Source organism: Mauremys mutica, chromosome 1 (assembly GCF_020497125.1).
Source record: "Mauremys mutica isolate MM-2020 ecotype Southern chromosome 1, ASM2049712v1, whole genome shotgun sequence".
NCBI classification, from domain to species: domain Eukaryota; kingdom Metazoa; phylum Chordata; order Testudines; family Geoemydidae; genus Mauremys; species Mauremys mutica.
In genome coordinates, this window is record NC_059072.1 from 253,852,002 (window position 1) to 253,879,979 (window position 27,978).

General features: G+C 41.8%; 2 protein-coding genes across 5 annotated transcripts in view; one reads left to right on the plus strand and one right to left on the minus strand.

Annotated features, from left to right (window-relative positions):
* TMCO3 (transmembrane and coiled-coil domains 3) overlaps nucleotides 1-14,336 on the minus strand; it is a 63,472-nt gene extending 49,136 nt beyond the window's left edge. The window contains exons 1-2 of the mRNA XM_045007304.1: nucleotides 13,900-14,336; nucleotides 7,321-7,844 (exon numbers count right to left, since the gene is read on the minus strand). Coding sequence (XP_044863239.1) covers nucleotides 7,321-7,767 — 447 coding nt within the window. The 5' untranslated portion in view covers nucleotides 7,768-7,844; nucleotides 13,900-14,336. The remainder of the gene's footprint in view (nucleotides 1-7,320; nucleotides 7,845-13,899) is intronic.
* A 59-nt stretch (nucleotides 14,337-14,395) lies between these two features.
* Nucleotides 14,396-27,978, plus strand: part of DCUN1D2 (defective in cullin neddylation 1 domain containing 2) — a 55,663-nt gene continuing 42,080 nt past the window's right edge. The window contains exons 1-3 of one of the 4 annotated variants that reach the window (XM_045007348.1): nucleotides 14,396-14,565; nucleotides 17,767-18,168; nucleotides 21,536-21,704. In XM_045007348.1, the coding sequence (XP_044863283.1) occupies nucleotides 17,994-18,168; nucleotides 21,536-21,704 (344 nt within the window). In that variant the 5' untranslated portion in view covers nucleotides 14,396-14,565; nucleotides 17,767-17,993. Of the gene's footprint in view, nucleotides 14,566-15,103; nucleotides 15,693-17,766; nucleotides 18,169-21,535; nucleotides 21,705-27,978 lie in introns of those variants that run through there. The other 3 variants (XM_045007342.1, XM_045007365.1, XM_045007357.1) reach the window with 3 other exon arrangements.

Below are 27,978 nucleotides of genomic sequence, written 5' to 3' on the forward strand. Positions count from 1 at the left end.
CAGGGGGGAAATTGTTGAAAATAGCCCACTTCCACCTTAATTGAATTGGCTTGTTAACATTGACCCCCTCACACACACACTTGGTAAGGCAACTCCCACCTTTTCATATGCTGTGTATTTATACCTCTCTACTGTATTTTCCACTCCAGGCATCTGATGAAGTGGGTTTTAGCTCACAAAAGCTTATGCCCAAATACATTTTTGTTAGTCTCTACGGTGCCACAAAGACTTCTTGTTTTTGTTAATACAGACTAACCCGGCTACCACTCTGAAACCTGTCACCAGATAAGCAAGGAATCTCTTAAGATGTTTAAAGAAAACTTTGTTTGATGGCATTCTAATCAGGCAAGGAATCACTTAACAGTTGTGGGTGTGAAATCTCTACTTCTTTATTGTTTTGCTTTTATGGTCCCCACTTCTCTATTGTTTATCTGTCTGGTTTCTGTCTGGTTCTTTGATTGTTTCTGTCTGTTGCATAATTAATTTTACAAGATTTAAATAAACTGAAGTGGTGGGGGGGTATTATTGGGTAAAGAATTATTTTGCAATATGTTAGGATTGGTCAAATAATTATTTTGTAATATCTTAGTAAAATGATTTGTTAAGGTATAGCTAAGCAGGACTCAAGTTTCACTATATAAACTGAGGTCCAAGGAGGAGACCAGCTGGGAAGGAAAAAGAAAGGAAAAGGGAAAAGAAGAATAAGAAGGAAAGACTTGACAGAAGAAGAACTCACCCCCCCAAGAGATCGCCTAAAATCAGAGCTGCTAAGAATCCTCTGCACAACCATAATGTGCAGCAACCAGAACCCAGATGAGACCGACCTTGCCTGGCCAACAGGGAAAGTGTGCCTGCATGGCCAGGATTGGTGAGTATAGCTTTGTATGCTTAGCATGTGTATTTTGCTTGGTAATTGTTAATAAATAGACGGTAAGGATATTACTATGTAAGGCTCTTTCAATGGTAAAAAGATCCTGCAAACCCACAGAAGAGTACACCCAGAGCCCTAAGAACTGGGTAAGGGTGAAAGTGCCTAAATAAATCAGGTTACACCTTGTGCCTTAGGAATTGGGTAAAGGTGAGTGCCCTCGAGTGTGTGGGTACCAAGAATGAGACCAACCAGCAAGATTTAAGGGCAACTCCCTGCTGAGAACCCACCTTCTGCTATTAGGAAAGGGGAGAGTGGTGGAATTACTATCAGGATATGTCTCTGGACCCTGCTTGGCAGCTTTGTTTTTTGTACTAGCATCTGGCTAGTAGGTGTCTGATAAATCTGAAGTTACTGAAAGATAAATGGAGCTTTTGGTCACTTCTCCATCCTCTAAAGCTTCTCTGCTGTAAGAAGGAGTAAAAGGCGGAAAAATGGAAGACATAAGAGGCCTCCAGTATTGCACCCTCTCCCATCCTTCTTTTTTGGCTCTCCTTTGTGAATAACAAACATCTTTTTCCATGTAATAACAATATGAAACTGACATGACACTCAGGAGCTAGAAGCTATATGCCTCAGCATATTAAGGAGTCAGAGGTGAAGACAGTAGGCCACAGACACCCAGAATGTGGCTTTTGCACCTAACATCCCACTGGAAAAGTGAAAGTGCTTCCTGTGAACACATCAATATTAACTAAGGAATTAACACATTTAATACAAATAAACTAGAACAAAACTGGAAGAACATGCAAACAAGTACTCTTAAACCTACCTCATGTAAGCTTCCCTCTCTTTTCATCCACCATTTTCCAGTGTCATCTCTCATTATTATGCTTTATATAAGATTGTTAAATCACCATGCTAATGTTTTACAAATATTAAAAAAGGAGAGTTTAAAATAATCTGCTTGTTGCGGGTGAGTAAGAAGACTGAATGACACACAAGGGGAACACCCTCCACTTCAGCAGAATTGAAGCTCTCTTTATTTTTTTATTTTTTAAAAAGTTTTTAGATCTTATTGTTCCAAAGAATCTTCAAAATGTGATTAAAATGTAATCCAATGCAGTGATTTATTCCCAAGTCTGCAGAGAGATCTCTCCAGTACCTCTTTTGCTATTAGTACCTTTGCAAAGAAGCAGAAGAGTGAAATGTGTAAGATTCTGATTAGCTTCACAGCTGCTATTTAGAACTAGATCCGTAGGGAAAACCAATGTGTGGTTTGCTGATAGTTCCAAATAACTTTAAAAAATCTTTTAGAGTCAGATGAAAGATGTCATTTCAACTGAGCTTTATGTTTTTAGGAAGGGTTTATTACAAAACTGGAGACAATTTCTAAATAAAAAATCATTTTGAATCAAAAAATAAAAAAGTTTCATTTTTAAAATGTCAAAGAAACATTTCGATTTTCTCAATTCATTTCTTTTTTAAACTAGAACAATTCACAAAATGGTTTGGTTGATGTGAATCTGCATTTTTTTCCACTTAAAATTTTGTACAGCAGTGAAATTGTCAAAAATCATGTTAATTTCATAATGATTGCCAAAGCTTCATAAAGCTATATGCTGCAGAGGCCAACTCCTGCACTCCCATGAAGCAGTGGCATGGAGGCATGCGGTGGGGCTTGGTTGGAGAACACTGTGTTCAAGGTACTCTCTGCCAAACTTTCCACACCCCTCATTCCCCATGTTCAGAGCACAGACTGCTCCATGAGTGTCTCAGCTTGCATCTTACCCTCTGTTCACATCACCCCTTGCACCTCCTACTTGGATACCTCAGTCTCTTGCATCATCTATGCTAGTGGTCCTCAAACTTTTTGGGCTCAGGGTCTATTTATAAATATTTATGGACTGTCGCAATCCATTAAATAGTCTGGGGATAGAGGCCCTGGGGCAGAGCTATAACTAGGCATTTTAGCACCTGGGGCAAGCAAGCATATTTCCCCCCCCCCCACTAGAGGTGTCGTGTGTGTGTGGGGGGGGGGGGGTTGTACACAGGTTCATGTGCCCACCCTGCCCCCAGGTTTTTTGTTGCGCCTCCCCAACCCAGTCATGCTGGGTGGGCTGCTAAGGTGAGTCAGGGGCTGGACGTTGTGGTGCAGGCAAACCAGCTTAGATTAAAAGCAACAGGCAGTTCACCGGTCTGTGAACCTCAGAGGAACATCAAGAGGCATTATAACATGCAAAGCAACCCACTTGTAAAATCTTGTAAAATTTGATCTGTTAATTTTGGCAATATCCTGTTGCTTATTTGCTATTAACCATACACTATAGCAAATAACCATAGATCAGAAGAAATACTAATGTTATTGTATCCACTTGTCTGTGAACCTATTGGTTGCTGATGTTATTGTATCCACTTGTTAGACTAGAACAAAGGAAGATATTGCCATACTGTGTTTACATGGCACATGCCCCATTAGTTACATTTACGCTAATTTTACCTGTGATTGCTGTTGTGTATACTTAATTAACCCTGGAACTATAATGTGTGTTAGTGATTAGTTGTGGATTCATTTGGTGCTTAAAACTGCATGAAAGCTAAATGTTTTTGGCTATCACGTTATTCCCATTTATCTATACCCATTTGTCTAAAGTTGCTCAGCAAGGAGGAACAGTGACTTCAAAGCATGGGTGTTGTGTGCTCAACAGAGGGAAATCTAGGGACACATGCTGTGCTAAAAACACTTGGTAGGCTATTTTCAACTATAAATACTGGATGCTGGGAATGATCCTGCCATCTCTGATCTTTCTGGATGCTATCAGGTAGCTTTCTTGATACAAGACAGAGTTCCCCAAATTCACTTTGGAAAAACCCTGAGAGAATTTGTGAAAAGACTATGAGACTGGCACATTGCTATATCACTGCTTTTATTTTGAACCTACAAACCCTAATTCACCTGTAATGTATATTATTTGCTTTAAACTTGCTATAACTCTCATTGCTTTTTCCTAATTAATAAATCTTTAGTTTTAGTTTACTAAAGGATTGGCTACAGCATTGCCTTCGGTGAGATCTGAAGCATATTTTGACCTGGGGTAAGTGACTGGACTTTTGGGTCTGGAAATAACCTAAAGGGTGGTGAATTCTGGTTTTTAATAATCTTTCATCATAAAGTCCAATCTATGTGAATGGTAAAATAAGGGCGAGGTGAGCCTACAGGGGACTGTCTGTGGCTCCATGGTAAAATTAATATAGTGATCCAGGAGGACTATACCACCAATTTGGGGTGTCTTCCCTGATTTCTGACAATCTGACCTGAGTTTGGCACTCTTAGCAGTGAGGGACTCCAGACACCGAGACAGGTGACGCTCCCTCCCCAAGCCCTGGCCCCACCACGCACCCTGGACAACTGCTCCACTCTGGTTGCCGCCCTGCGCTGGAGTGGTTTAGGTCAGATCCTGCCCCCCCAGGGGGGATTGAGTTCTGCCTAGCACTCATCCCACAGTGGCAGCTCCTGCAGCTCTTGTGCTGTGAGGCTGGCTGGACTTGGCTCTCTGCTCTGGGCATTGCAACCTCCAGGGTTGCAGCACTGCTCAGGTTTGGCCCTACCACTCTCGCCTGGACCAAATGTGTGAGAGTGGAGTTGTGACCTGGCTCATGGGGTTGTTTTCCTTGCCCCCTCTCCATCTATTATTATAGAAAATATAATCAGAAGTGTTCTGATGTTTACAAGATAGGAGGGAAGGAAATGGGAGTGAGTTGTCATGGAAGGGAGCAGAAGAGGGGAAGAGTAGCATCTTCAAAAAAGAACTAAATAAATTCATGGAGGATAGGTCCATCAATGGCTATTAGCCAGGATGGGCAAGGATGGTGTCCCTAGCCTGTTTGCCAGAAGCTGGGAATGAGCGACAGAGAATGGATCACTTGATGATTACCTGTTCTGTTCATTCCCTCTGGGGCACTTGGCATTGGCCACTGTCAGAAGACAGGATACTGGGCTAGATGGACCTTTGGACTGACCCACTATGGCCATTCTTGTGTTCTTATGGGGTTGAAGTGCCACTCACTCGAATTTGGCCTACCCAGGCTCCCATCATCATGACAGCTGGGCCAAAGCTGAGTGGGGCTGTGACCCCAGAGGTTGCAGTGCCTGGAGCAGAGAGGGGAGCCCAGCCAGCCCTGTGGGACAGGAGTCCTTTTGAAATATTCTGGTGACCCAACTTTGGGTCCTGACCTATGGGTTGAGAAACCCTGATCTGTGCCCCATTTTCTGCCTCCAGGTCCCCAGCACTTACACCCCCTGCAAGAATCTCCTAGTCACGTAAGCCATGACCCCCCTCACACTCTTCCCCTCTTCTCCACCTTCCATGACAACTCACTTCCATTTCCTTCCCGCCTATCTTGTAAATATCGGAACATTTCTGATTATATTTTCTACAATAATGGATGGAGAGGGGGCAAGGAAAACAAGAGGATTACTGTGAATGTGCCCAAGGAACCACTGCATGTAACTCCACTATAATGGCACTTTCTCTGGATGGGAGACTGTGACGAGGTCCCCAGGGTGTAAGCTGAACTATAGGACCGCTGAGCCCTCCAAACTCACCAACCTGGGCTGGCTGCCTCTCACACTGTGATGCTGATGTCAAGCTAAAAGCCTCTGACAGGTATTGCACTCACACAGACCTCCACAGGCAGAGACACACCCAACTGGGTTACATAAATGATCTCCCTGCCACTCATGAACCACCAATGGAGAGGCTCCAGCCAACTCCCGCAGCTCTCCAGCATTGCACCCCAGAAATACACCATCCTGCACTGCCCAAGGTTCTCTTGGACAGGGCGAACTCATTAATAAGATCGCCACTTCTTCATAGTAAAGTGGACATGCACCAGTCTATGTAATCTGAGCTGAGATTCCCCTAGCACTTCAACCAAAAACCACACTGTTTTAGGTAAATTATAAAACACATGTATTAAGAACAGAAAGATAGATTTTAAGGTATTATAAGTAACAGGCATAGAGAGCAAAGTTGGTTACTTAAGAAACAAAAATAAACTTGCAGTCTAAATTCTAACTTAAAGAGACTACGCATGATTTGAATCAAGCAGTGTCTCACCGTGACAGATGATACAAGCACAGTTCCTCAATACCCAGACTGAACCCTTTTCCAGACTGGGACCAAATTTCCCAGTTTAAAGTCTTTTCTTCCAGAAGATTTTCCAGGTGTTGAGATAGGGGTGCAGGGAGAGAGGCTAAATGATGATGTTACTATCTCTCTTGTTTACACCTTCTTTCAGCTGCTAGAAAGAGCCTCGCTGTGGCATGGGGGTCAGTCAGTTCCCACTGGTCAAGCAGTCTCCATTGTGTACGTGCCTTCTGTAAGGAGCCTCTGGGATAGTGGACTGTTTTCTTATTGGGCCATCAATGTCCATATGGCCAGTGATGGGTGCTCCTTTGCCCTTACTTAAAGTCTCATTGTCGCAATCTCCCAACCTCACAACATATTTCAATAGTATATATTGCAATACTTCATAATTCCACATACACTGACAGTACATACAATCCAAGAGGTTATTAATGTTCAATAGATCAAGACTTTTAAAATGATACCTCACAAGGCATGTGTTTGTACCAAAATATCCTAATCATATCACAATGGTGAATAGGGGTTCCAGAGTGCTACTTTGAGGTACAGAGTGTCACAGAGACCTGCTGTGGTTCCCCAGAGAGCAGCCCTGCTCGGAAAAATTTTTCCATACTCTGAGTAAGTTTCTGAGACCTGAAGAAGAGCTCTGTGTAAGCTTGAAAGCGTGTTTCTCTCACCAACAGAAGTTGGTCCAATAAAAGATACTACCTCACCCATCTTGTCTCTCTAAACTTTGCCAGGTCTGTTGGACTGGGGCTCCCTTTGGTGAGCCCTAACGGATCAAGGTGAAGCTAGCGAGCCACAATAGTCAGTGAAACGCTCATGCTTCACTATCACACATCTGTTCTTTAAAGTGATTATTTTATAAAGAAGGCAATCTCAGTTGGTTTGTCTTGACACAAAGAAGTGCAATTACAACAAAGAATGCTATATTACTGCCAAAGTATATGAATAGTCTCACCTCTCATATTCCTTTGCCTTCTAAAGTAATGTTGGAGTTGGGAGTTACAGGAGTTCTCATTAGAATTATTTTTTATAATTATTATAAATTTCTAAATGTCAATAAGGAAACTCCCTGTAACTACTACATTTCTTCTAACTTACCTGAAGAGAACAGATTTACTGCTAGCGTTGCTCAAAATTCCATCTTTACACTAGGAATAAGTATTGAAAGTTTGGTGCAGATCCATATTTTTCATATAAAACAAAATAATTTAAACGACTTTTTAATAATTAGAGATCCCTATGAAACCTTCACCATATTACCTTTCATAATGCATTAGTAAAATTGGAAAGTACTACCTTTATTGCAGCTTCTCTCAAGGCCTCCAATCGCTGTCTACTACTTTCTTTCATGTTTACAACATCTTTGTAATCACCTTGAAGGGCTCTTTGGAGTCCATGGATTGCTTGAAAGACTGAGTTTTCACTTTCATTCAGCTCCTTTTGGAAAATTTCAAATGTGTGCACCTGAAAAAGTTTCTCTTCATCTGACAGCCCCAAGTCCTTCTCTACTGATCTTATTGCATTTTTTAGTTTGTTGAGAACCACGTTCTTTTGGCGAAGGAGCCCAGATAGCTTTCTGCAGTTTTCTAAGACCCACTGTTTTCTCTGTGTGACAGCAGCACCTTTCCCACGATGCAGCTTTATTGCATGCTTTACTACATCTTCATGCTCTGCAGTGTTCAATAACTGGCAGCAAAGTAGTGAAATCAATATCCATAGGGAATTAAATTCAATTGCCTTCATTGTATTACTGTATACAACCAGGAACAGTCCAAAGCCTTCTATAATATGCTCTCTGCATTTCGAATACACATGTTGTGCTGAAAGATAATACACATTAGCTGTCAAACATGGTTCAGTATTGGGCCACTGGATCAAATCCATTAAAAAAAAAGTCTCAAATGAAGTCTAATAAAAAGTGTGTGTTCTCCCTTGATCAATCGATAGTCAAAACCATCAAATCTTTCTGGTTTAGTAACATTTTTATTTTCCTGGGCTACCTGTTTTCCAAAACATACCTTGCTTTAAATCCATCAAGCTGTAAAGCTTAGCAGTACCACACTGGTCTCTCATGCTTCTTTTGAATGATATGTGGACCTGTTTTTTTAAACTTACTAGTAACTAAGTATAACCCTTATCTTAACAGCTTAAGAAGTATGTAAGTTTGCTCATTTTACAATATCCATGAACCATCTGTGCTTTTCAAGCCTACATTTAAACAAAAATATATGTCATTGTCAAATTATGGATAGCACCTCAAAGTATAATAGCTGCTTTATAGAAGATACAGAAAAACAAAGAAATTACAATATAAATCATGTTGCAAAATTCTCAGTTCATATGACAGATAGTAATGAGATTTTCCTGACTTTTTGTCATTTCCAGCTTGAGACGGACTTGGTCCAATTTCCCTAAGCTATCCCAGTATCTCTCAACATCATTTTTCAGTGGTTTTCTAAGGAATATCTCCTAGTGCTGATAATAAATAATTCAAAATAAACATTTTTAAAAATAGTCAGTTATGTGTCTTTAGCACTAACTATGGTAGGATTTCAAATAACGGACAAAGGATGTGAACAGTCTCCATTAGTTCAGAAATTATGTGCAAATATGGTACCCAATAAAGGACTTAGATTTCCTTAAAAAATAAATAAAATGATGTATTTGCCATCTAAACATGCCATTCTAGAATTACACAATTTAATTTAAATTTTAGCAAATTTTCAGGACAGGTAAATATTTAGCTTCAATTTTGAACTTTGGAGCAATAACCGTAGTCAAGAAAGATTACAAGCACAAATAGCTTGATCAGTCCATCTGAGACACCAACTCTCTACTCATGATACATTGCCAATTACAATGAGCTGAGTTGATTACGTTAGGTCACTAGATACAAGAGAGAGGAGGGAGGGCTGGCATAGTGCTCTTCATAAGGGCCCTAAGCTGCTGGAATTCACTCCTATCTCTGATCTAAAATAGTTTAGATTTGTCAACATTCAGATCATGCCAGAGGGACCTTTGCTTCAACTGGCTTCTTGAAGAAAGATGGGGGATTGAGATATAAGCCAATGTATACATTTGACTGAGAGAATTACTACTCAGCAGATTGGTTTAACAAATTTTTGTTAGGCAAAACACTTGTAAGTAAATAAGAATTTCCTACTAAATGGGAAGCTCATTAGGATAGTTTCACCACACAAAATCCATCTTGATTATCACTACAAATTCCCCCCCCACCCCCGCTGATAATAGCTCATCTTAATTAATAAGCCTCTTACAGTTGGTATGGCTACTTCCACTTTTTCATGTTCTCTGTATGTATATACAATCTTCTTCCTATGTTCCATTCTATGCATCTGATGAAGTGGGCTGTAGCCCACGAAAGCTTATGCTCAAATAAATTTGTTAGTCTCTAAGGTGCCACAAGTACTCCTGTTTTTTTCACCACACAGTCATCCCCAACACAGGAGAATATACAATTTCAGCTTTCCATTGTTTAGACCAGGGGTCCCCAACGCGGTGCCCGTGGGCGCCATGGTGCCCGCCCGGGCATCTAAGTGCACCCACGTACCGGCCAGCGGACTAGCATCCACTGAAATGCTGCTGACAAGCTGCGTCATCCAGAGGTTGAAATACCGCCAAAAATCAGCAGCAACGCCTCTGGATGATGATGCTTGTCGGCGGCATTTCAGTGGCGACGCCTCTGGATGACGCTGCTTGTCAGCGGCATTTCGGTGGATGCTTGTCCGCCGCCACAGTCCTCCGTGGCTCCTCTGGCGCCCGCCAGATGAAAAAGGTTGGGACCACTGGTTTAGACTAACTGCTTTATATACCTCTACCTCGATATAACGCTGTCCTTGGGAGCCAAAAAAAAATCTTACCGCGTTATAGGTGAAACCGCGTTATATCGAACTTGCTTTGATCCGCCAGAGTGCGCAGCCCCACCCCGCTCGAGCACTGCTTTACCGGGTTATATCAGAATTCGTGTTATATTGGGTGGCGTTATATCAGGGTAGAGGTGTATTTTCGGGGAGGCAGGCAGGGAGGGTATGTCTATGTATTAGTTTATTTTTATGTTAACTCTTGTCCTGTCAGTACAGGTTTTGTGTTAGCGCAAACCAATTTTTTCCTAGCTTTGTGGCTACATTTCCCTCCCCAAAACTATTACTCTGCATTTTCCTTATACAAGCACAATACTAAACATAATTACTCTGCAATGTCTTTACACATGCACAGTTCTACCTAAGCTTAAGCTGTTAAATGTTATCAAAACAGAGTCTTAAAAACCACAGCAGGCTTCTATCAAGCCTAAAGCATGCCTTCACTCCCAATAGTATAGATATGCTAATATCGGACACTGACCTTGTGTGCGGCAGAAGAGGTGAGATGATTTAAAAAAAAAATCACAAAACCAAAATTGTTGTTCAAATAATTAACATGCTCAGAACCTGTGAAATGAATGTTTATTTATTAATATATATATATATATATATATATACACACACACACACACACACACAGAGTGAAAATATATATACACACAGTGAAAAAATCTGCTTGTCATTTTTTTTAATTCTGTTTTTAAACCAGAGAAAGATTGCCAATAGGGCTAGAGTTTAAAGACCATTTGGAAGACAAATGTTTTTAAGGAGCTTGAAAGATGAATAGTTGTGGATGTAATATAGTGAGTCAGGGAGTGGGGGCTCCAGGTAGCAGCATCACAGAATATGACACAAAGAGGAGTTTGTGAATAAGAGGACATGAAGAGCATAGGTAAACATGTGTCTTGAGTGAGTGAATGGAGATGTAGGAAGGACCTGAGCTGTGAAGCGCTTTGAAAACAAAGATGAGAAACTGGATTTGACTAATAGGGAGAGAAGAAGCCAATGAAGGGTCTTAAAATTGGTGGGTGGACCTGGGTATTATATTCCAAAACAACCAAACAAAAAATTAGTGGAAAGAATTACTATGGCTAAGGCTACACTATAGCTTAATTCTACATAAATTATGCCACTCGGGGTGGGGGGAGGAGGAATTAGTCATCCGCCTCAGCGACATAACTTATGCCAACTTAAGAACTGGCGTGGACAGTGCTATGTCAGTGGGAGAACTTCTTCTACTGACACAGCTACCACCGCTTGCAGGGGCTGGAGCAATTAAGCTGTGCCACTGGTAAGCTCTTTAGTGTAGCCATAACCTATGAAAGTAATGGAGTCCAGCTAACATCTCTCCAAAATATATACTTAAAAAAACCTCCTGCTATACATTTAAAATGATAGGTTTTGGAGTAGCAGCCGTGTTAGTCTGTAACCGCAAAAAGAACAGGAGTACTTGTGGCACCTTAGAGACTAACAAATTTATTTCAGCATGAGCTTTCGTGAGCTACAGCTCACTTCTTCGGATGCATAGATGCATTTAAAATGATGTAGTTGTAGCTGTGTCGGTCCAAGGATATTAGAGACACACGGTGGGGGAGGTAATATCTTTATTGGACCAACTTCTGTTGGTGAGAGACAAGCTTTCGAGCCACACAGAGCTTTTCTTCAGGTCAGAAGAAGAGCTCTGTGTGACTTGAAAGTTTGTCTCTCTCACCAACAGAAGTTGGTCCAATAAAAGATACTACCTCACCCACCTTGTCTCTCTAATACATTTAAAACATTAGTCTGGAACAGTTAAGAGAGCCATCCATTTAACACTGCCTACATTCCTTAATTGCTCACTATAAACCCTCAAGACCTGGTCCAAAGAATAAAGAGTGGAACAGCTAACAAAGGGTGGTTTGCTTAAGTCAAGAAAAAGAGCGGGGAAAATACCCCAACTCCTTAACTTAGAGACAGGAGGGGTGGTGGTGTCACAAGGTTATGGTGGGAGGGATTGCAGTGCTGCTACCCCTACTTCTGTGCTGCTGCTGGTGGTGGCTCAGTGGTTTGAGCATTGGCCTGCTAAACCCAGGGTTGTGAGTTCAATCCTTGAGGGGGCCACTTAGGGATCTGGGGCAAAAATCAGTACTTGGTCCTGCTAGTGAAGGCAGGGGGCTGGACTCTATGATCTTGTTTCAAGGTCCCTTCCAGGTCTAGGAGATAGGTATATCTCCAATTATTATTATCCTGTCTCCAACAGTGGCCACGTTTAGTCAATGGGACTACTCACAGTAATAAAATTAAACACATGCATAAGTGTTTACAATCAGTGGCGTAGCCAGGTTCTAAGTGTAGGGGGAGAAAACATAAAAAAGGCGCCCCCCCTTGGCTCCTCCTCTGGCCATGCCCTCCTTGGCTCCTCCAATTTCCCCCCCATATTAACCCCGGGGCCCAGCTCAGGACTCCTAAGGGCTTCCCGGAGGTGCAGATACCCCGATCCCCCCATGGTCCCGGGAGAGTCTCTCCTGCCCAGTGCGCTCTGCAGGTGTCCCCACTGGGCTGCACCACCCGGCCCCACCCACAGGGTCCCATCCTCTCCACTCCGCGCTCCAGGCTCCTGCGCCGCACCAGGGCCCCCCGTCCAGACAGCGTGGCCTGCGCCCCTGCCCTGCGGGCCCTGCACCGGGGAGCCCCTCGCCTGGACCCCCTAGTGCAAGGTACCGGACTCCCGCCGCTCACCTTCCATCCTGCGCTGCCGCCTGTCCCCGGCCGATCCCAGGGCAGCGCGGTGGGTCCGGGGGCAGTGCGGAGTGGGCAGGGCCCGCAAGACTTGTCCCAGGCAGAACGGCTGGCGGACAGGGGCGAGGAGCCGGTCGGGGTCCCCCAAACTGATAAACTTCCCTGGCGCTGCCAGGGAACCCCAGGCCTCTCCCGCTTGGCTGCGCTCCAGCAGCTCCTTCCTATCAAGTCTCACTAATTCTGGAGGAGACTGGGGTGTGTTACGGGGATAGGTAGAGTAACAAACTGTCTCACTGGGAACAGATTTTAAACCAGTGTTTGGGGAGGATTTGGCTGGTTTTGTTATAAATCTATTTCCGCACATGTGTGAAGAGGACAACTTTTCTGGATATATCTGAAAGAAATTTTGCCATGTCCTATACAGTTTTGCTCTCTCTAGAGATAAGGAAAGGAGCAAAAGTTTGTGGTTTTCTATTACAACAGTGGTCTCCAAGCTTTTTTGCCCAAGATCACTTTTTGAATGTAAGGGCAACCCAACATCTACCCTGCCCTTTCACCAAAAATTCATCCTGCTCACTCCATCTCCCTTACCCTCACTCACTTTCACCAGGCTGGGGTAGGGATTTAGGGTTCAGGAGGGGGTGCAGGCTCTGGGCTGGGGCCAAGGGGTGGCAGGGGGCTCCGCGCTAGGACAGAGTGTTAGGGTGCAGGAAGTGGTACGGGGTGGTGGCTCCGGGAGGGTGGTCAGGGCTGGAGTAGGGGGTTGGGGTGCAGGAGGAGGTGAGGGGTGCAAGCTCTGGGAAGGGGTCATGGCTGGGGCAGGGGATGCAGGAGGGGGTACAGGGTTCTGGCTCTGGGAGGGGGATCGGGGCTGGGGTGCGGCCTCCCGCCAGGCAGCACGTACATGGCGGGGGGGGGGGGGGCTGTGCATCTCACAGTCTCTCAGGAGGATGTGTGTCGGGGGGAGCTGTTCTGTGCGTGTCACGGCCTCTCCGGGGTGGGGGGCTGACCCGGGGCCGGGACGGGAGCGGGTGGCGGGGGGGACACGGGGCTGTGCGTGTCGGAGTCTCTCCAGGGCGGGATGCCCCCACTTGGCCGGCTGCGCCCATCCGCCTGTCCCGGCCCAGCAGCGCCGCCGCTTTTCGCTGTCACTTGCGAGGGGCTCGGCCCGGAGCCCGGTAAGGGCGGGGAACCCGCCCGCAGCTGTAGGATCCGGGTCACCCCCCTTCCGCCCTCCCGGAGCAGGAGTAATCGGCCCGGCCCTGCCCGCTCCTACCTCGGGGCGACGTCCGGGTTGGGGCGAGGTGGCCGCTTCAGGCTCCGGCTGCCGCTACCTCCATCCGCCCGGCTCACCTGCAGCGGGAGGAGCCGCAGGCGAGGCCAGCCCAGAGGGGGCGGCTGCTCCCAGGGAGCCGGGGTGGCGCCGCGTGCCGTTATCCCTGCTCCTATTGGGCGCCTGACTCAACGGACTCAACGGTCCCCTGGTGAGAAATAACGACACCGCCAGCTGCCAAGACGCTACCTCCCTTAGTGCCGGTTGCTGAGTGCAGATGCGGCTCCTTTAAGCGCAATGTCATATGGGATTTGTAGTTCCTAGCTCGCCCAGCCCGCAAACTGCCGCCCCGTTTCGCGCGCAGTGCCCCCTGGGAGATGTAGTGCCGACTCGCCGGCGCAGTGCACGGTGGGTAACAATCTCCGGCTCGACGGCCCGATGCATCATGGGAGATGTAGTCCCCTATACCCCTCCAGTCGGGCGCCGACTTCCCAGTGCCTGTGGCGCGGCGACGAGGCGGGGACTGCTGCTCCCAGAGAGGCGGCCGGGGCCCAGGGCCCGCTCGCCGGCGCCGCTCAGCGATAGGTGGCTGAGGAGAACCGGTGCGCGCCTGCGCAGGAGGCGGCGGCGCTGGGCAGTGAAGTTGGTCAAAGCGCCGGGAATAAGATGGTAGGTGGGAAAATATCCCCTCCCCCGTCCCCTCTTGTCCCGATCCCGAGCGGAGCCGTGTTTCCTGCTGCCGGGGTCGGCGGAGGGAAGGTCACCGGGCGGGGGGCCGGAGGGAGAGGGACGGAGAGCGCGGGGAGGGAGGGCCCCGCCAGGGCCGGGGGGGGGGGGGGAGTGAGGGTCCCGGGGAACTGGGGGCAGAGCGCGCGGCGTGAGGCGCCCGGCCGGGAGGGTCCCGCGGAGGGGGAGGGGGCGGAGTGAGGCTGTGGGTATTTTGAGAGCTCAGCCTGGGAGCAGCGGCATGTACTTGCCCTTTTTTGGGCTTTGGGCTTCCAGGGCAGGAGGCTAGAGCCGAGCCCCTCCCTCCCCCTGTCCCGGTGTCCGTCTTTTGGGTGGGAGCGGAGTTGGGCTGCACAGGTTTCGGGGGTTAGGAGTTTGCAGGGCCCTGGGAAGCAGCGAGGAGCTCCCTATTGGGGGTGGGGGGAAGGGAGGATTTAAGTCGGCTTATGGGGTGTGTTGCGTTTGTGCTGCACGTGTCTGTGCTGGGCTTGGGGAAGGTGGTTTAGGGAGCTCCAGGGGAACTAAAAAAAATCACTTGGAGTGGTTCAGCCACCCTCGTTCCTCACGGACTTGCTCGGTGTTGTTGTTTTGTAAGGAAAGAAAGTTAGACGAGAATGAAAAATCATCCATAATATGGAAACCCTCTTTCAGCCCTAACTGAAATCACAACCGTGACTCCATAAATTGTTGTCAAAGAAGGGCATTGCCACTTTCCTCAGGAGAGGCTCCAGTAGTTGAGCTGGCAAGTTTTCTTCTAGCCCACCATAGTCCCCAGAGAAAGTCAGCCTAGCAAGTACAAATCCACTGCACTGGGAAACAGTCCTATCAGGATAATAGCAAAGCTTAAATTGTATTTGAGCACCTACATGTGACTATGATTGGCAAAATAGAAATGCATATATAGATTGTTATTGGAATAAATATTTGACTGAGTATAGGGGAAATATATGTTCATGCAAAAGAAAGCAAGTTTATGTCCCACCGAGCAACATTTCCAAGGCCATCACTACTGTGCAAGTACATAATTGGAAAGCCCAGAAAAGTAACAGGAGTTTACAATTAATTAAAAGGTGATCAAAGCTATTTTGAAAGAGTCCAAATTAGGCCTCATCTTGCAACATCTGTTTTAAATAGGTGACATATTTTAACAATTTTTAGAATTTTGGTGGTGATGTGGCAGATTGTATTTTTCAAGTCAGAGTACATAAAGTATTTCACCTCATTGTGACCTATTACAAAATATACATACTATGTTGCAATCATTTAGAAAGAAGACATGCTAGAAAAAATGATTTCTATGTATCTTTTTTAAAAATAAAAAATTTGTATGTATATAATTTAAACAGGACTTAAAACTGTTCTGGAGAACAATTCTGCATTGGCAGAGAGGTGAAGTGAATGATCTTTTCCATCTCTGTCCTTTTGAAGCAGAAAAGAGACAGGTTACTTGAAGTTCGTAGATCTTATATATATGACATAACTTTTAGTTTACAGTGTTGTAGCCATGTTGTCCCAGGATATTAGAGAGACAAGGTGGGTGAGGTAATATTTTTTTATTGGACCAACTTCTAGTGATGAAAGTTTGTATCTTTCACCACCAGAAGTTGGTCTAATAAAAGATATTACCTCACCCACATTGTCTCTAACAACCATGACAACTAAAAGTTCTATCACAGATTCCTATTGTGAAGTCACCCAACACTAAATTAATTGTAACTAGAAAGACTCTTGTTTAGATGTATAAGATTTTATTGTAGAACGATTTCTTATATTTCCACTTCAAGGAAAATATAGGATTTTTAAAAATATAAATAGATGTACACAGTATCTCCAGTAGGGAAAAAACAAAGATAATTTAACATTTCCTTTGAAAAATCAATTGCATTTATTTCTGTGGCTATAAAGTTGTTCCTATTTTATGAGTATTCTTTTCTGTATTTTTTCAATATTTAGAAAATAAATTTATGAAGGAAAGAACAAAGTCTCTATCTTGTGCATATGGTGCACTTCTTGTCTTATATCATCTGCAATAATCTTTTAATGATATGACTATATGTAGAGTGTGTAAAAGAGATAAAAGATATATGTATATTTAAACTAGTGTCACATTGAACATGAAACAGTGATGTGCAGTAGAATATATTATAAAAGCGTGTTCATCGGGTATTAGCAAGTCAGTGAGTCACTTTACACTGTCGTTAAATATGAGGGTGAGCAAATTATGAAATGTTTACCCAGATAACTTTAGTTATCTACCCAGAAACATAACTTGTACTAACTATGATGAGTAAAAGAGATGTATTGAAACCCAAAGAGAGTTGATTTTTTTTAAAAGTTACTATATATACAGCAGAGAATAATGGTAAAACACATTGGTAGCAGATTTTTGCTTTCTTTCAAACCTCTTTTCCCCCAACTCCTATATTCTCCAGAAGTATCCTCTGGGAACGTAGATATATGGTTTGCCGCAGCTCATTGCCATCAAGAAAAACATTTCATAGTTCCTATAAACCCTATTTTCTACTGAATAAAAGTAACCCATGTAATTGGTTAAAATAAACATCTCTTCTATTGTCAGAACATATTAAAGCTTTTGATTAGATTTACAAAAACTTTTTGTAAAATCATAATACTGAGTGAATCTCTTGCTTGGCTTCTTTATCAATTTTATTTCCCTTTGACCTCACTTTTTCTGAAAGCAACAATGAACAAGTTCCCAGTGTTAAAATTGAAAAGCGCTTTGTAACTTTAACTGCCTTAAATAATCAACTGGAAAACACTATTGTTCACTAGCATTAGAAATTAATTAGGAAAAATCTCAAGTCAACTGTTAAACTTTTCAGATATTTCTCAAGGCCTTTATTTACAGAATCTCTGATTTTTATTTGTTTTTTAATATGACTCATACCTTTGAAATGTATTTTATCATTAATGGTAGACTTATTTTCAGCAAATAGACCCAGTTGTCATAACAGTAGTATTTTAGAGTTTTTAACCAAATAATTCTGAATTTAATGGGAAATACCTGGAGATCAAACAATTCGTACAAAACAATTGTGTGTACGTGAGCAGGAACACAAATTTGAATTTATTGTTGCCAAAATATTTGCTACTAAAATGTACATACAGATGCTGTCATTTCAGTTTCCAGAAGTGCTGTCTTTTTAACTGCAGAAGAGCAAGGCTTTGTCTTCATTTAATTCTGAAGTGAAACTTGTCACACGCCAAGAAAACTAAACCCCTTTAGAAGATAGGCACTAGTAGTAGAATGCTGAAACAAACTTCTGGATTAGCTTCATTGGCTTTCCTGCTTCTTTTGCATCCCAAAGCATAAGCTTAAATCGTCTCAGAAGGACAAGGTCCGCCAGTTTATGGCATTTACCCAGGCTGGTGAAAGGACTGCTATATATTGCTTAATGCAGAATGAGTGGAAACTAGAAGTGGCAACAGACAACTACTTCCAGAACCCAGACTTGTACTACAAAGAATCCATGAAAAATTCAGTAGACAGAAAGAAATTAGAACAATTGTATAACAGGTACAAAGGTAAGGATCACTCTTTTAACTATTTCATTTTAATTATGTTTCTGCTTTACTTTTTTGCCACTGATAACATCTTTTAAGACTGCTAAAGCAATATCCTACTTTTAATTTTCGATCTGTATGTAGCTGTAATAGGAGGTTCTCTGGAATGTAAGGCTGTTTTTTTCTTCTTCTTCTTGCATGTCTTATGTTCACTATGGAAATCCAAAATTTTGTTTTATAAAGTATAAATCACTTTAACCATAGGAAGGACTGCATATGAAGTTAGAAAAAAATGGACTAAAATCAGTTACTTATGGACTTGACCATGGCTGTGTACAAGCACATTATGCATAGTATTTGATCTCTTGTCCATGAAGTCTGTTAAGGAATTTTGGTAGGTGATGTTACTTTGCATGGTAAAATTATGACTGTAATTTCTCTATTAAATGTTTAAGTATAATTGAGATAAAAGGGGGTAATCTTTTATTTTAAAGCACAAGAACGCTTTCAGCTACAAGAAAGGGTCTGATAACACTATCAAGCAAGGAAACTCAGAATTAAGGTTGAAACTCCATCCTTAATTTACCCTTTGTGCTTGCATATTACATTATAAATGATATGCCAGATCACCTGCTGTTTAGATATGCTAGGAAAAACATACTCACAAGGAAGTGAATTAAAGGTGGAGTTGTGTTTTATTTTCCATTTCTTTTTTTATTTTATGGTAGTGTTTAAAAGAAGAGGAAAAATAAAAGGGGAAAAAATGGCCATGGAAGTGTAAGAATTGACGTGATCCAGTGTAAGAGCTTCTTTTGAAATGTTAATATTTTATATTAATGCATGTAAATGTTTATTGAATAGAATGAAGCAGCTCTGAATCACTATCTGTTGCTTAAATCTAAATCGTCATCTAGACATTTTTTAAATGGATATTTGACCAGACTTTTGTCTAATCTGAATCCTTTTTAAACCTACTATATGGTTATGATTTTTGCCAGAATTGCTTTGTATGTACATTAGTCTCTTTCTTATTAATAACTACACTATTTTGAAAGGTTTTAAACACCATAAAGGCTCATTCCTTATTACAGAGAGATGAACTTCAAAATTTCATTTTAAAACCATACGGTTGCATTGAGTTGTAGGAGCACAGAGATTGAGGCAAAACTGGAACATTTGTGTGTACTTGTAGAAGTTTACTAAACCACTTACTTGGTTTAATTTTGCTTTTATTTATATCAGTCTTTTTCTTGGCTTTTTGTTTGCCAATTTTAAAGGAAGCAAATATATATAAATTCTGAACTGTACTTGAATACTGAAGGAATTTTATGAATCTTATTTATCTTTCATTATTTGTGCTGTTCACTTTTCTATTTCATTTCAATTTGTTGAAAGAAAATAGTCTAGTCAGTTTTGTTTTCATGCATCAGCACAATATTGCAACGTTGTTAGGACTGAAAAGGCTGTAAGGACATTTAAACAAATTAATAAGGGAAAAATTCATCATGAAACCATTTCTATTCATATTAGTATTTTTAAACATGTTTTTTTTTTTTTTTGTTAAACAGAAACTAAACTTTTTACCTTAGCTGCCTGGCCAGGGTTCCTTTTTAAGCCCTTAGAAAGGGTTTGCTTATAGAACCTAAAGAAAAGTGTGTAGATGGCATCATGTTTGAAATGTGAGATGACACATCTTTCATTGTCCAACTGTACTGTCCTTTCCTACTTGTTTTTTGCTTATTTAATGAGTAACATCCAAATCAGATCAATGCATGTTCATTTTTATTATTCCCTCAGTTGCCCAGATATTGTGAATAATAACACTAAGAGTGGGATCTTGTCTTCTTTGAAGCCAGTGGGAGTTTTACCATTGACTTCACTGGAGACAAAATTTAACTGCAAATATTATAAGAATAACTTTAAAACTTAATAAATCAAGATATTCTCTTGGAGCCTGATTCTTACAACACACTAGATAGCTTTACTCTTTCCTCCAACACTTAGTTCCATCGATTTCAATGGAATTACACCCGGGAGAAAGATAAACAAGTAGTAACTGCTGCATCAAGTCCTTATTTAATTATTGGCTACTTTTAATCTTTAGTCATTCAGAAACCTCTGGGAAACCAAAGCGATGCTTAAATGAAGCTGCATATTAAGGCCCTGATCTTGCAGTCTGATCAGGTTACAGGATCAGGGTCTAATAAAGGCCTGAACAGTTGAAGTCTATACCAATTAGTTATCCAAAATATCAAACTTAAAAGAATATTTCAGTTGCATTTTAACTGTAGCTGTAATATAGTAAGCTGTTGTAATTAAAGAAAGACTTATGACTTGTTGCATCTAAATTTGGGGAAAACAGTTCTGTATTTTGAGTAGTACATGTTGTATATGAAAAATAGAAGGGTAACTTTGAAGATACTACTTATGTGTGTGTAACCATAGTACATTTTTAAGAGAATCCTGCATTATAGTGTAATTGGTATTCTGTAGCAAAATAAAATAGCTGCCATACCTGTATAGTACAGTAACTGCTTCTTTTTAATCATTTCTTAGGGTCAGACTAATTAAAAATCCAATATAATTTTGATGAAGGATTTGTTTGGGGTTTTTTGTTAGATTTAGTTTTCCATATTAAATGTTTATAATTATGGTTGGGACATAAACTGACACTGGCAATTACAGTGTGTGGTTCTATCCTAAGTGGTAACCACTTATTATTAAACAGTTATGTATGTCACAGTGGTGCTGAATGGCCTCACCCAGGTTGAGGCCTGTTGTGCTAGGCACTAAATAAACATTGTGTCTCATTGATTTGGTCACTCTGCAAGTATTTAAAATAAACAAACAAACAGAAAAACCCTCACTTCCAGCCTCCCAAATTAACCCTGGGCTCTGAAATTTTAAGTTCTTCCCTTCTCATAAATCACTACCAGGAAAAAGAATCTGTAGCTAAATTTGGTGTTTCTCCTTCACCTGTTGTAGGGTTCTAACCAGTAAATGCCTTATCTACTTGTACATTTTATAGCAGTCTGGGTATAATCAATTTCAGTATTTCCTCCCTATAGTTAGGCAGTTCCATCTATTGTTTTTGTGGGTCTTTCACACAGCAATGGGGAGAAGGAAAAAATATCTAAGGGGTAATCATTTTTTACAATAATTTTAAAAACTCACAAAAATTGGCTGGGGGTCTTTGTAAGATAAACCTTTTAACTCACTTTTTGAAATAGACTAGATTTCAAATTGCTGTCCTAATTAAGAATGAATATATTTGAGAAGTACTCATACAATAGTTTCTGCACTGCAGCATATCAAAACTGTTCAGATCATTAGTCTATAGGAAAGTTTTTAATATGTTTTGTAATACTTTTTATATTTTTGACTGCAGACCCACAGGATGAAAATAAAATTGGTATTGATGGAATTCAGCAGTTTTGTGATGATTTAAGCCTGGACCCTGCCAGTATCAGCGTCTTGGTCATAGCATGGAAGTTCAGGGCAGCTACTCAATGTGAATTCAGTAAAAAGGAATTTGTAGATGGCATGACAGAATTGGGGTGAGTGTATCAGTTTTCTGTGTAGTTCAAAACTTTTTAGGGCCTAAGCCAACTCCCACTGAAGTCAATGGAAAGCTGGATCAGACGTCAAGCTTTTAAAACATTCCAGGGATTTGCTCCGCGCTACCCTTAATTTAGACTGAATTGACTTACTCTCCAGTCTCCACTTCTCCAGTCTACATTCTCCCTGTCACCTTCTTCTAAGTTTGTTTGTGCATTTTTGTTCACTTGTTCTGGGTATTTATCTTAATAACGTCTTTTTACATCTCATCTTAAGTCTAATTTGTCTGCTTCTTTGCCATTTCCTCACTCACTGTAGCTAGTAGGAAAATACTTCTATATTTCAGCTTCCTCTTATTTTTTCCTTCACCATATGTCTTTCCCTTTTATTTGTATGATAGTTGCTGTACCCAGTTCTTTGAAGTGTTCTCTCTTTATTCCACCTTTATGGACCATGAATCCCAGAAGTTAGTATTTTTGCTAGAATGCTGCAATAGCAACATTCTAAACATCTGTTAATTGTCTAATTAGATTAAAACAAATATTTCCATGATATTAAACTTAAGAGCTCCAGCTGTAGTTATTTGTATAAGGTAGCACCTAGGAACCCCAGTCATGGACCAGAGCCCCATTGTGGTAGGCACAGCACAAACACGTAATAAAAAGACAATACCTGTCCCCAGAGAGCTTACAGCGTAATCAGAAACAGAGGTGAAATGACTTGCTGAAGATTACATAGCAAGTCATTGGCATGGCTGGGAATAGAATCCAGGTCTTTTGACTCCCAGTTCAGTGACCTTTACAATATACTATATTGCCACTCCAATTAGGTAAATTTGTTATGTAGTCTGAAAAATGATTTTTTGAAAAGTGGTATGGTGTGGTTCCATATTCATTTTTTACTCATTGGCTTCCATTGCTGATTTGCTCAAACTGCAAATTTAAAAGATTTGTCTCATTAAGCCTGGAATTTTAAATTGAGCTGTATTCCTGCAGTTTCCCTCAGCGCTACTAGTAACTGTTTTCATTTCAGAAGCATCTATCACTGTAGTAGCTGAATGTTCCAGTGGGATGAAATTTCTACACTCAAATTTAGCTGACGATTTTGAAGATAAATAAGCTACAGTAGACTCCAGCTCATGCTTTCATGACTGTGTTGCCTCTGCAAAGCTAAATATAGTAAAATAAGCAACGAGTTTTAAGAAGCTACACTTCTGAATGTGACTATAGCTCATTTGTATAAAGTGTGCATCTGAGTTTTACCAAAATTTCACTGAAGCATGATGCACTTTTTCTTGATTTCCTTTCCCATAATTACTGACTTAGATAGTGATGGCAGTAGTGACCCTTTCTAATTAGCCTGCTCTTCCTGTCTGATTGATTTTAGGGATGCCCAGTAATGGAAGTGAATAGTTCAGGAGCTGAAATCTCATCTCTGCTAACTTTTGTTTAAATCCCCTTATTATTGATTGAAACTATGAACCCCCAGCCTGGGAGAAAGGGAAGAGCTACTGAACACGCTTCTTCTTACCTCCCCCCTTTCATGTTAGTAGGGCTTATGCAAAGTCATTACAGGCATAGAACCTAGGTCTCCAACATGACAAAACCCAGTCTTATTCACTGCCTTTCAGAGTGACTAAATCAGTTTTCGTTATCCCATCAGTAACTGGTATACACCATACGCCTCCCAGAACCAGTGATAGAATCCAGGATTCATGTGACCACTTTACCACCAATTTTGTACTTTGAAAACTATGATTTGTAAACTATGACGTGAATTGCCAAAATATACATTTCACATTTCGGTAATTTGTTACACATTTTGCTTGTGTCAGCCATTGGTCAGTGTGTATGTTGACCTGTGGATGCAAGTCTGTGACAACTCTGAGAGCCCGGCTCTTTAACACAAGCGTGCTTTTAGTTCTGGAGGTCATCTGTTCAATGCCTGGTTTTGGCCAAGATGGCAGCCATGAACCATCACCCTGGCAGGTTCACAAAAATGTGTGTCCAGGCTTCAAACTGGCACTTTAATGCAAAACTTTAACATTGACCTCAGTAGGACACAGGGAAAATAATTTCCCAAATGCATAGAATGTGTGATAGTCAGATGTTTTAATCTGTTGATATAAAAGCATATGAGGTCACTGTTAAGGCTTTGTGTTGAGTGCATATTTGATGAAATAGGGGGTATGTATTGCTTTTGGCTGTCAGTTGAAAAGTGGAAGTGAAAGCCTTAGGGAAACTGTTATAGCAATATGAAGGTGGGAAAGAATGTGTACGTTTTTTCCATTTTTCTAAGCAGGAAGGATTGATTTAAATCAAGACTATTTAAATCAGCAAGTAGGAACCTTGGTTTAAATAATCTATTTTAATTGTATTTGCATTTTTACTTCAGTTATTTTCTTAAAGAAAGGTGTATTCTTATAGGTTGGTAACCATTAAAACAAGTTGATTTGGAACTAAATAGAGCCTTTTTACTAAATTTGTGCTGCTTTTTGCTAACCAGGAAGATACACTATGTCTGTGCACATTTATTTAAGCAGTTGCATAGCTTAACTTGCATTTATTCAGATTCTTAATGTTCCCTTTTTTATTCTGTTGGAAAACGATGAATGATATATTTCTTATTTACCTGATGATGATTAATTTTTTTTACTTGTGATTTGTCTCAGCCTCTACTTGGATGGATACTCAAATTCAATTAAAATGCACAAAAACAGGATTTAAAAAAAATTAAATAAAACTACCTTCAATGTGCTAGATCAGTGGTTTTCAAACTTTTTTTCTGGCGACCCAGTTGAAGAAAATTGTTGATGCCCACGATCCAACGGAGCTAGGGATGAGGGGTTCGGGGTGTGGGAGGGGCTCAGGGCTGGGGCAGAGGGTTAGGGTGTGGGGTGGGGCTGGGAATGAGGGGGTCCTGGGCTGGGGTAGGGGTTTAGGATGCAGGAGGGGTTTAGGGCTCTGGGCTGGGGGTGCAGGCTCTGGAGCAGGGCTGGGGATGAGGGGTTTGGGGTGCAGGAAGGGGCACCAGGTTTTGGGGGGCTCAGGGCTGGTTCAGGGGATTGGCGCATGGGGTTACCTCAGGCAGCTCCCAGTCAGCAGAGCAGCGGGGGTGCTAAGGCAGGCTGCCTGCCTGTCCTGGCACTGCGAACCGCACTGTGTCTGGCTCCTAGGCAGAGGCGCACAAGCAGCTCCACACGGCTCCTACCTGCTGGCGCTGCCCCCCTCCCCTCCCAGCTCCCATTGGCCAGTTCTTGGGGTGGGGGCAGCGCACAGAGCCCCATGCTGCCCCCCGCCTAGGAGCCGGAACTACTGCTGGCTGCTTCCAGGGTATAGTGCAGTGTCAGAACAGGTAGGAACTAGCCTGCCCTAATCAGGCCGCACTGCCAATGGAATTTTTAACAGCCCGGTCAGCGTTGCTGACCAGAGCCACCGTGACCCAGTGCCTTACATTCCACAACCCAGTACTGCATCGCCACCCGCAGTTTGAAAAATCACTGTGCTAGATACATAGCTTTTTTCTTATCAGACATGTTTTGCATTTAAAACATACTGATTTATTAAAGAAGGGAAGTATTATCTGTAGTTAATGAATTGAACTGATTGATTGTTTCTGGCCACTATGTCCTTCAAAATTTTAGAACTAGTAGACCTCATCCTCTTACATGTAGCTTTTATTCATAGATTGGAAGAGAATAGCAAGCTTTTCTTCTTTTTCAACTCCCAATTGGTTTCTCAACTTTAAATGAACTTGTCATTGAACTGAACTAGGTGAATAAACTGAAATAGAGAAAATATTCTCTCTGCACTTGCAAATAGGCTACTGCTGTCAAAAGCTAGTTTAGCACTTCAGCAAACTCTGATTCCAGAGGCTTAGCCTGTGACTTCCACCAGTTCAGTGGACTGACTTTCTTTAAAATATGGCAGCAAAAATGCACTGCTTAATATTATTTTTGTATTTAATGTAAATTATTTTAATAATTTGTAATAAGGTTAGGCCTTAACATAAGTTATCTGTTTTAAATGGTTTACTTAAAAAAATCTATATGTAATTTTAAACAAAAAAAAATATGATTTTTTATAACTAATTTTTATCCATCCTACTTTTAAGGTTTTATATGGGTGGGGTTTATCTTACTGCAACCTTAGCTGTCTCTAAATGTTTGTTTGCTAATTGTGTGGTACATAAGCTCCATCTTTCTAGATGTTCTCTGTACTGGTCATTTTAGTATTCTGAGAACCTCTGAGAGATGAGGTATCTGGGGTCGAAGTTAGGGCAACAGTAGTGGAAATGGTTAGAGCCCTGCAAAACCACAGGTATCCACTTTATATCTGTGGACCATTTCTGCAGATAGCGTGAATGTGGATACAAATTTTGTATCCATGCAGGGCTCTGACAGTAAGAGCCGGGCGGGCAGCTGTGAGTACCACCTGCCCTGGGCAGGAGGCCTGGGGAGCAGGGACACTGGGCGGGGACGCTGCTTGGACCCCATGCCCAGGGCAGGTGGAGGGTCCGCCGTGGCTCCCCACAGCTGCCTGCCTGGCTCTTACCGTGGCTGGGTTGCGCCTCCAAGCTGCCGTAGCCAGAGCCGGGTTGGGGAAAGCCATACTGGCAGCTGTGGGGAGCTGAGTCTCTCCACCTGCCCTGGGTGATGGGGCTGGACACTGGGCGGCGGGTTGCTCGGGCCCGCCAGCCATGCAAACGCCTGTTCTCGCTTTCAGGTGACATTTTAAACAAGTAGTGGTCAGCATTATCTCCTGCAAATTGTAATCAAACTTGTTTGTCTGAGCGATTGTCTGAAGTAGGACTTAGTGGACTTCTAGGCTCTAAAGTTTTACATTGCATTCAAAAATAATAGTTATTTTCTGTATATAATTCTACATTTGTAAGTTCAACTTTCCTGATAAGATTGCACTACGGTACTTGGAAAAATTGAATTGAAAAATACTATTATTTTTGTTATAGTGCAAATATTTGAAATAAAAATAAAGTGAACACTGAACACTTTGTATTCTGTGTTGTAATTGAAATCAATATATTTGAAAATGTAGAAAATATCCAAAAACATTTAAATAAATGGTATTATATTATTATTTAACAGAGCGATTAATCACTTGACCGCCCCCCCCCCCCCCCACATACCTGTTCCATGGAAAAGATGTATCAAATACATTCTTCTCATGTTGACTGATCCACTCCCAGAAGGGTCACATTGAGTTCCACTAATTGAGATTGTTGTAGAGGTCCGTGAAGAGCTTTGGCCTGTGACTTGACCCCATATTCTTGTTGCTAATAAAATTTAGGTTGGTTTGAGATTGTTGTACTGCAGGAAGATACTGATAAGGTGCCAACTTCTATAAAACACAAGTGTTTATTAGGCCCCTGCTCAAGAAACCATTTGTTGCCTGTGATCTCATTAATTCCTAACCTCTTTCTAAGCTTTCCTTTTTGGGTAAGGAATGGTTATGGAAAAAAGGGAATGAAAAAACTTTGATGTCATCTGAAGTCCTCTTATTTATTTTATCCCTTTCATTCTTGCTTTTGGCTAGAGACTGATAGGATAATTGCTTGATCATCTAACATTGGGCAGCAGTAGGTGTTCATGCTGATTCTTTTTAAACCTGCCAGCAGACTTTAGTGGTTTCACCTCTTCCTGGTGGTATTGCTCTTCTGCACTCAGAGCTGTTTTAGACAGAATTCTGCTCAACACATATGTGAGGCTGTTTGTGTGTAGGTGACCAATAGTCTCATTGTCTGGCCATTGATATGCTGATCATAGGTGGTTTGACACCTTTCTTGTTGAACCCAGGTGCTGCAGTCTCTCTGCTTTCCTAACAGTAGGCATAGATTAGGATTTAGATGAAAGGAAAATGATTGAGGCTTGATCCAGACAAAACGATACTGCCAGAAAGTTTCTAGAGTATGGCACCTGTCTCCATTATTTAGGGAGTTGACCTACTCTTCAGACAAGAAGTTCTTGATGTAAAGAAGTGTTTGAATCTCTGATTGCTCATTATCAGAGTGTATTGGAAGTCAAAGATATTTTAGCTGCACTACATAAGGCAGTTGTGACCATTTCTCCATGATGTGATCTTCGCCATGACTATCCGCGTCTTTCACCTTCAAAATAGATTTCATCAATGTGCTCTAATAAAGTTATTCTTGAGGTTTCAGCTGATAAAAAAAAAATGAAGCTGTCTGCCTGCTGGCAATTTTAGCTGGAATAAATTTATTAAGGTGATTCTCTGAAAACTATATTGTTGCCAAGGG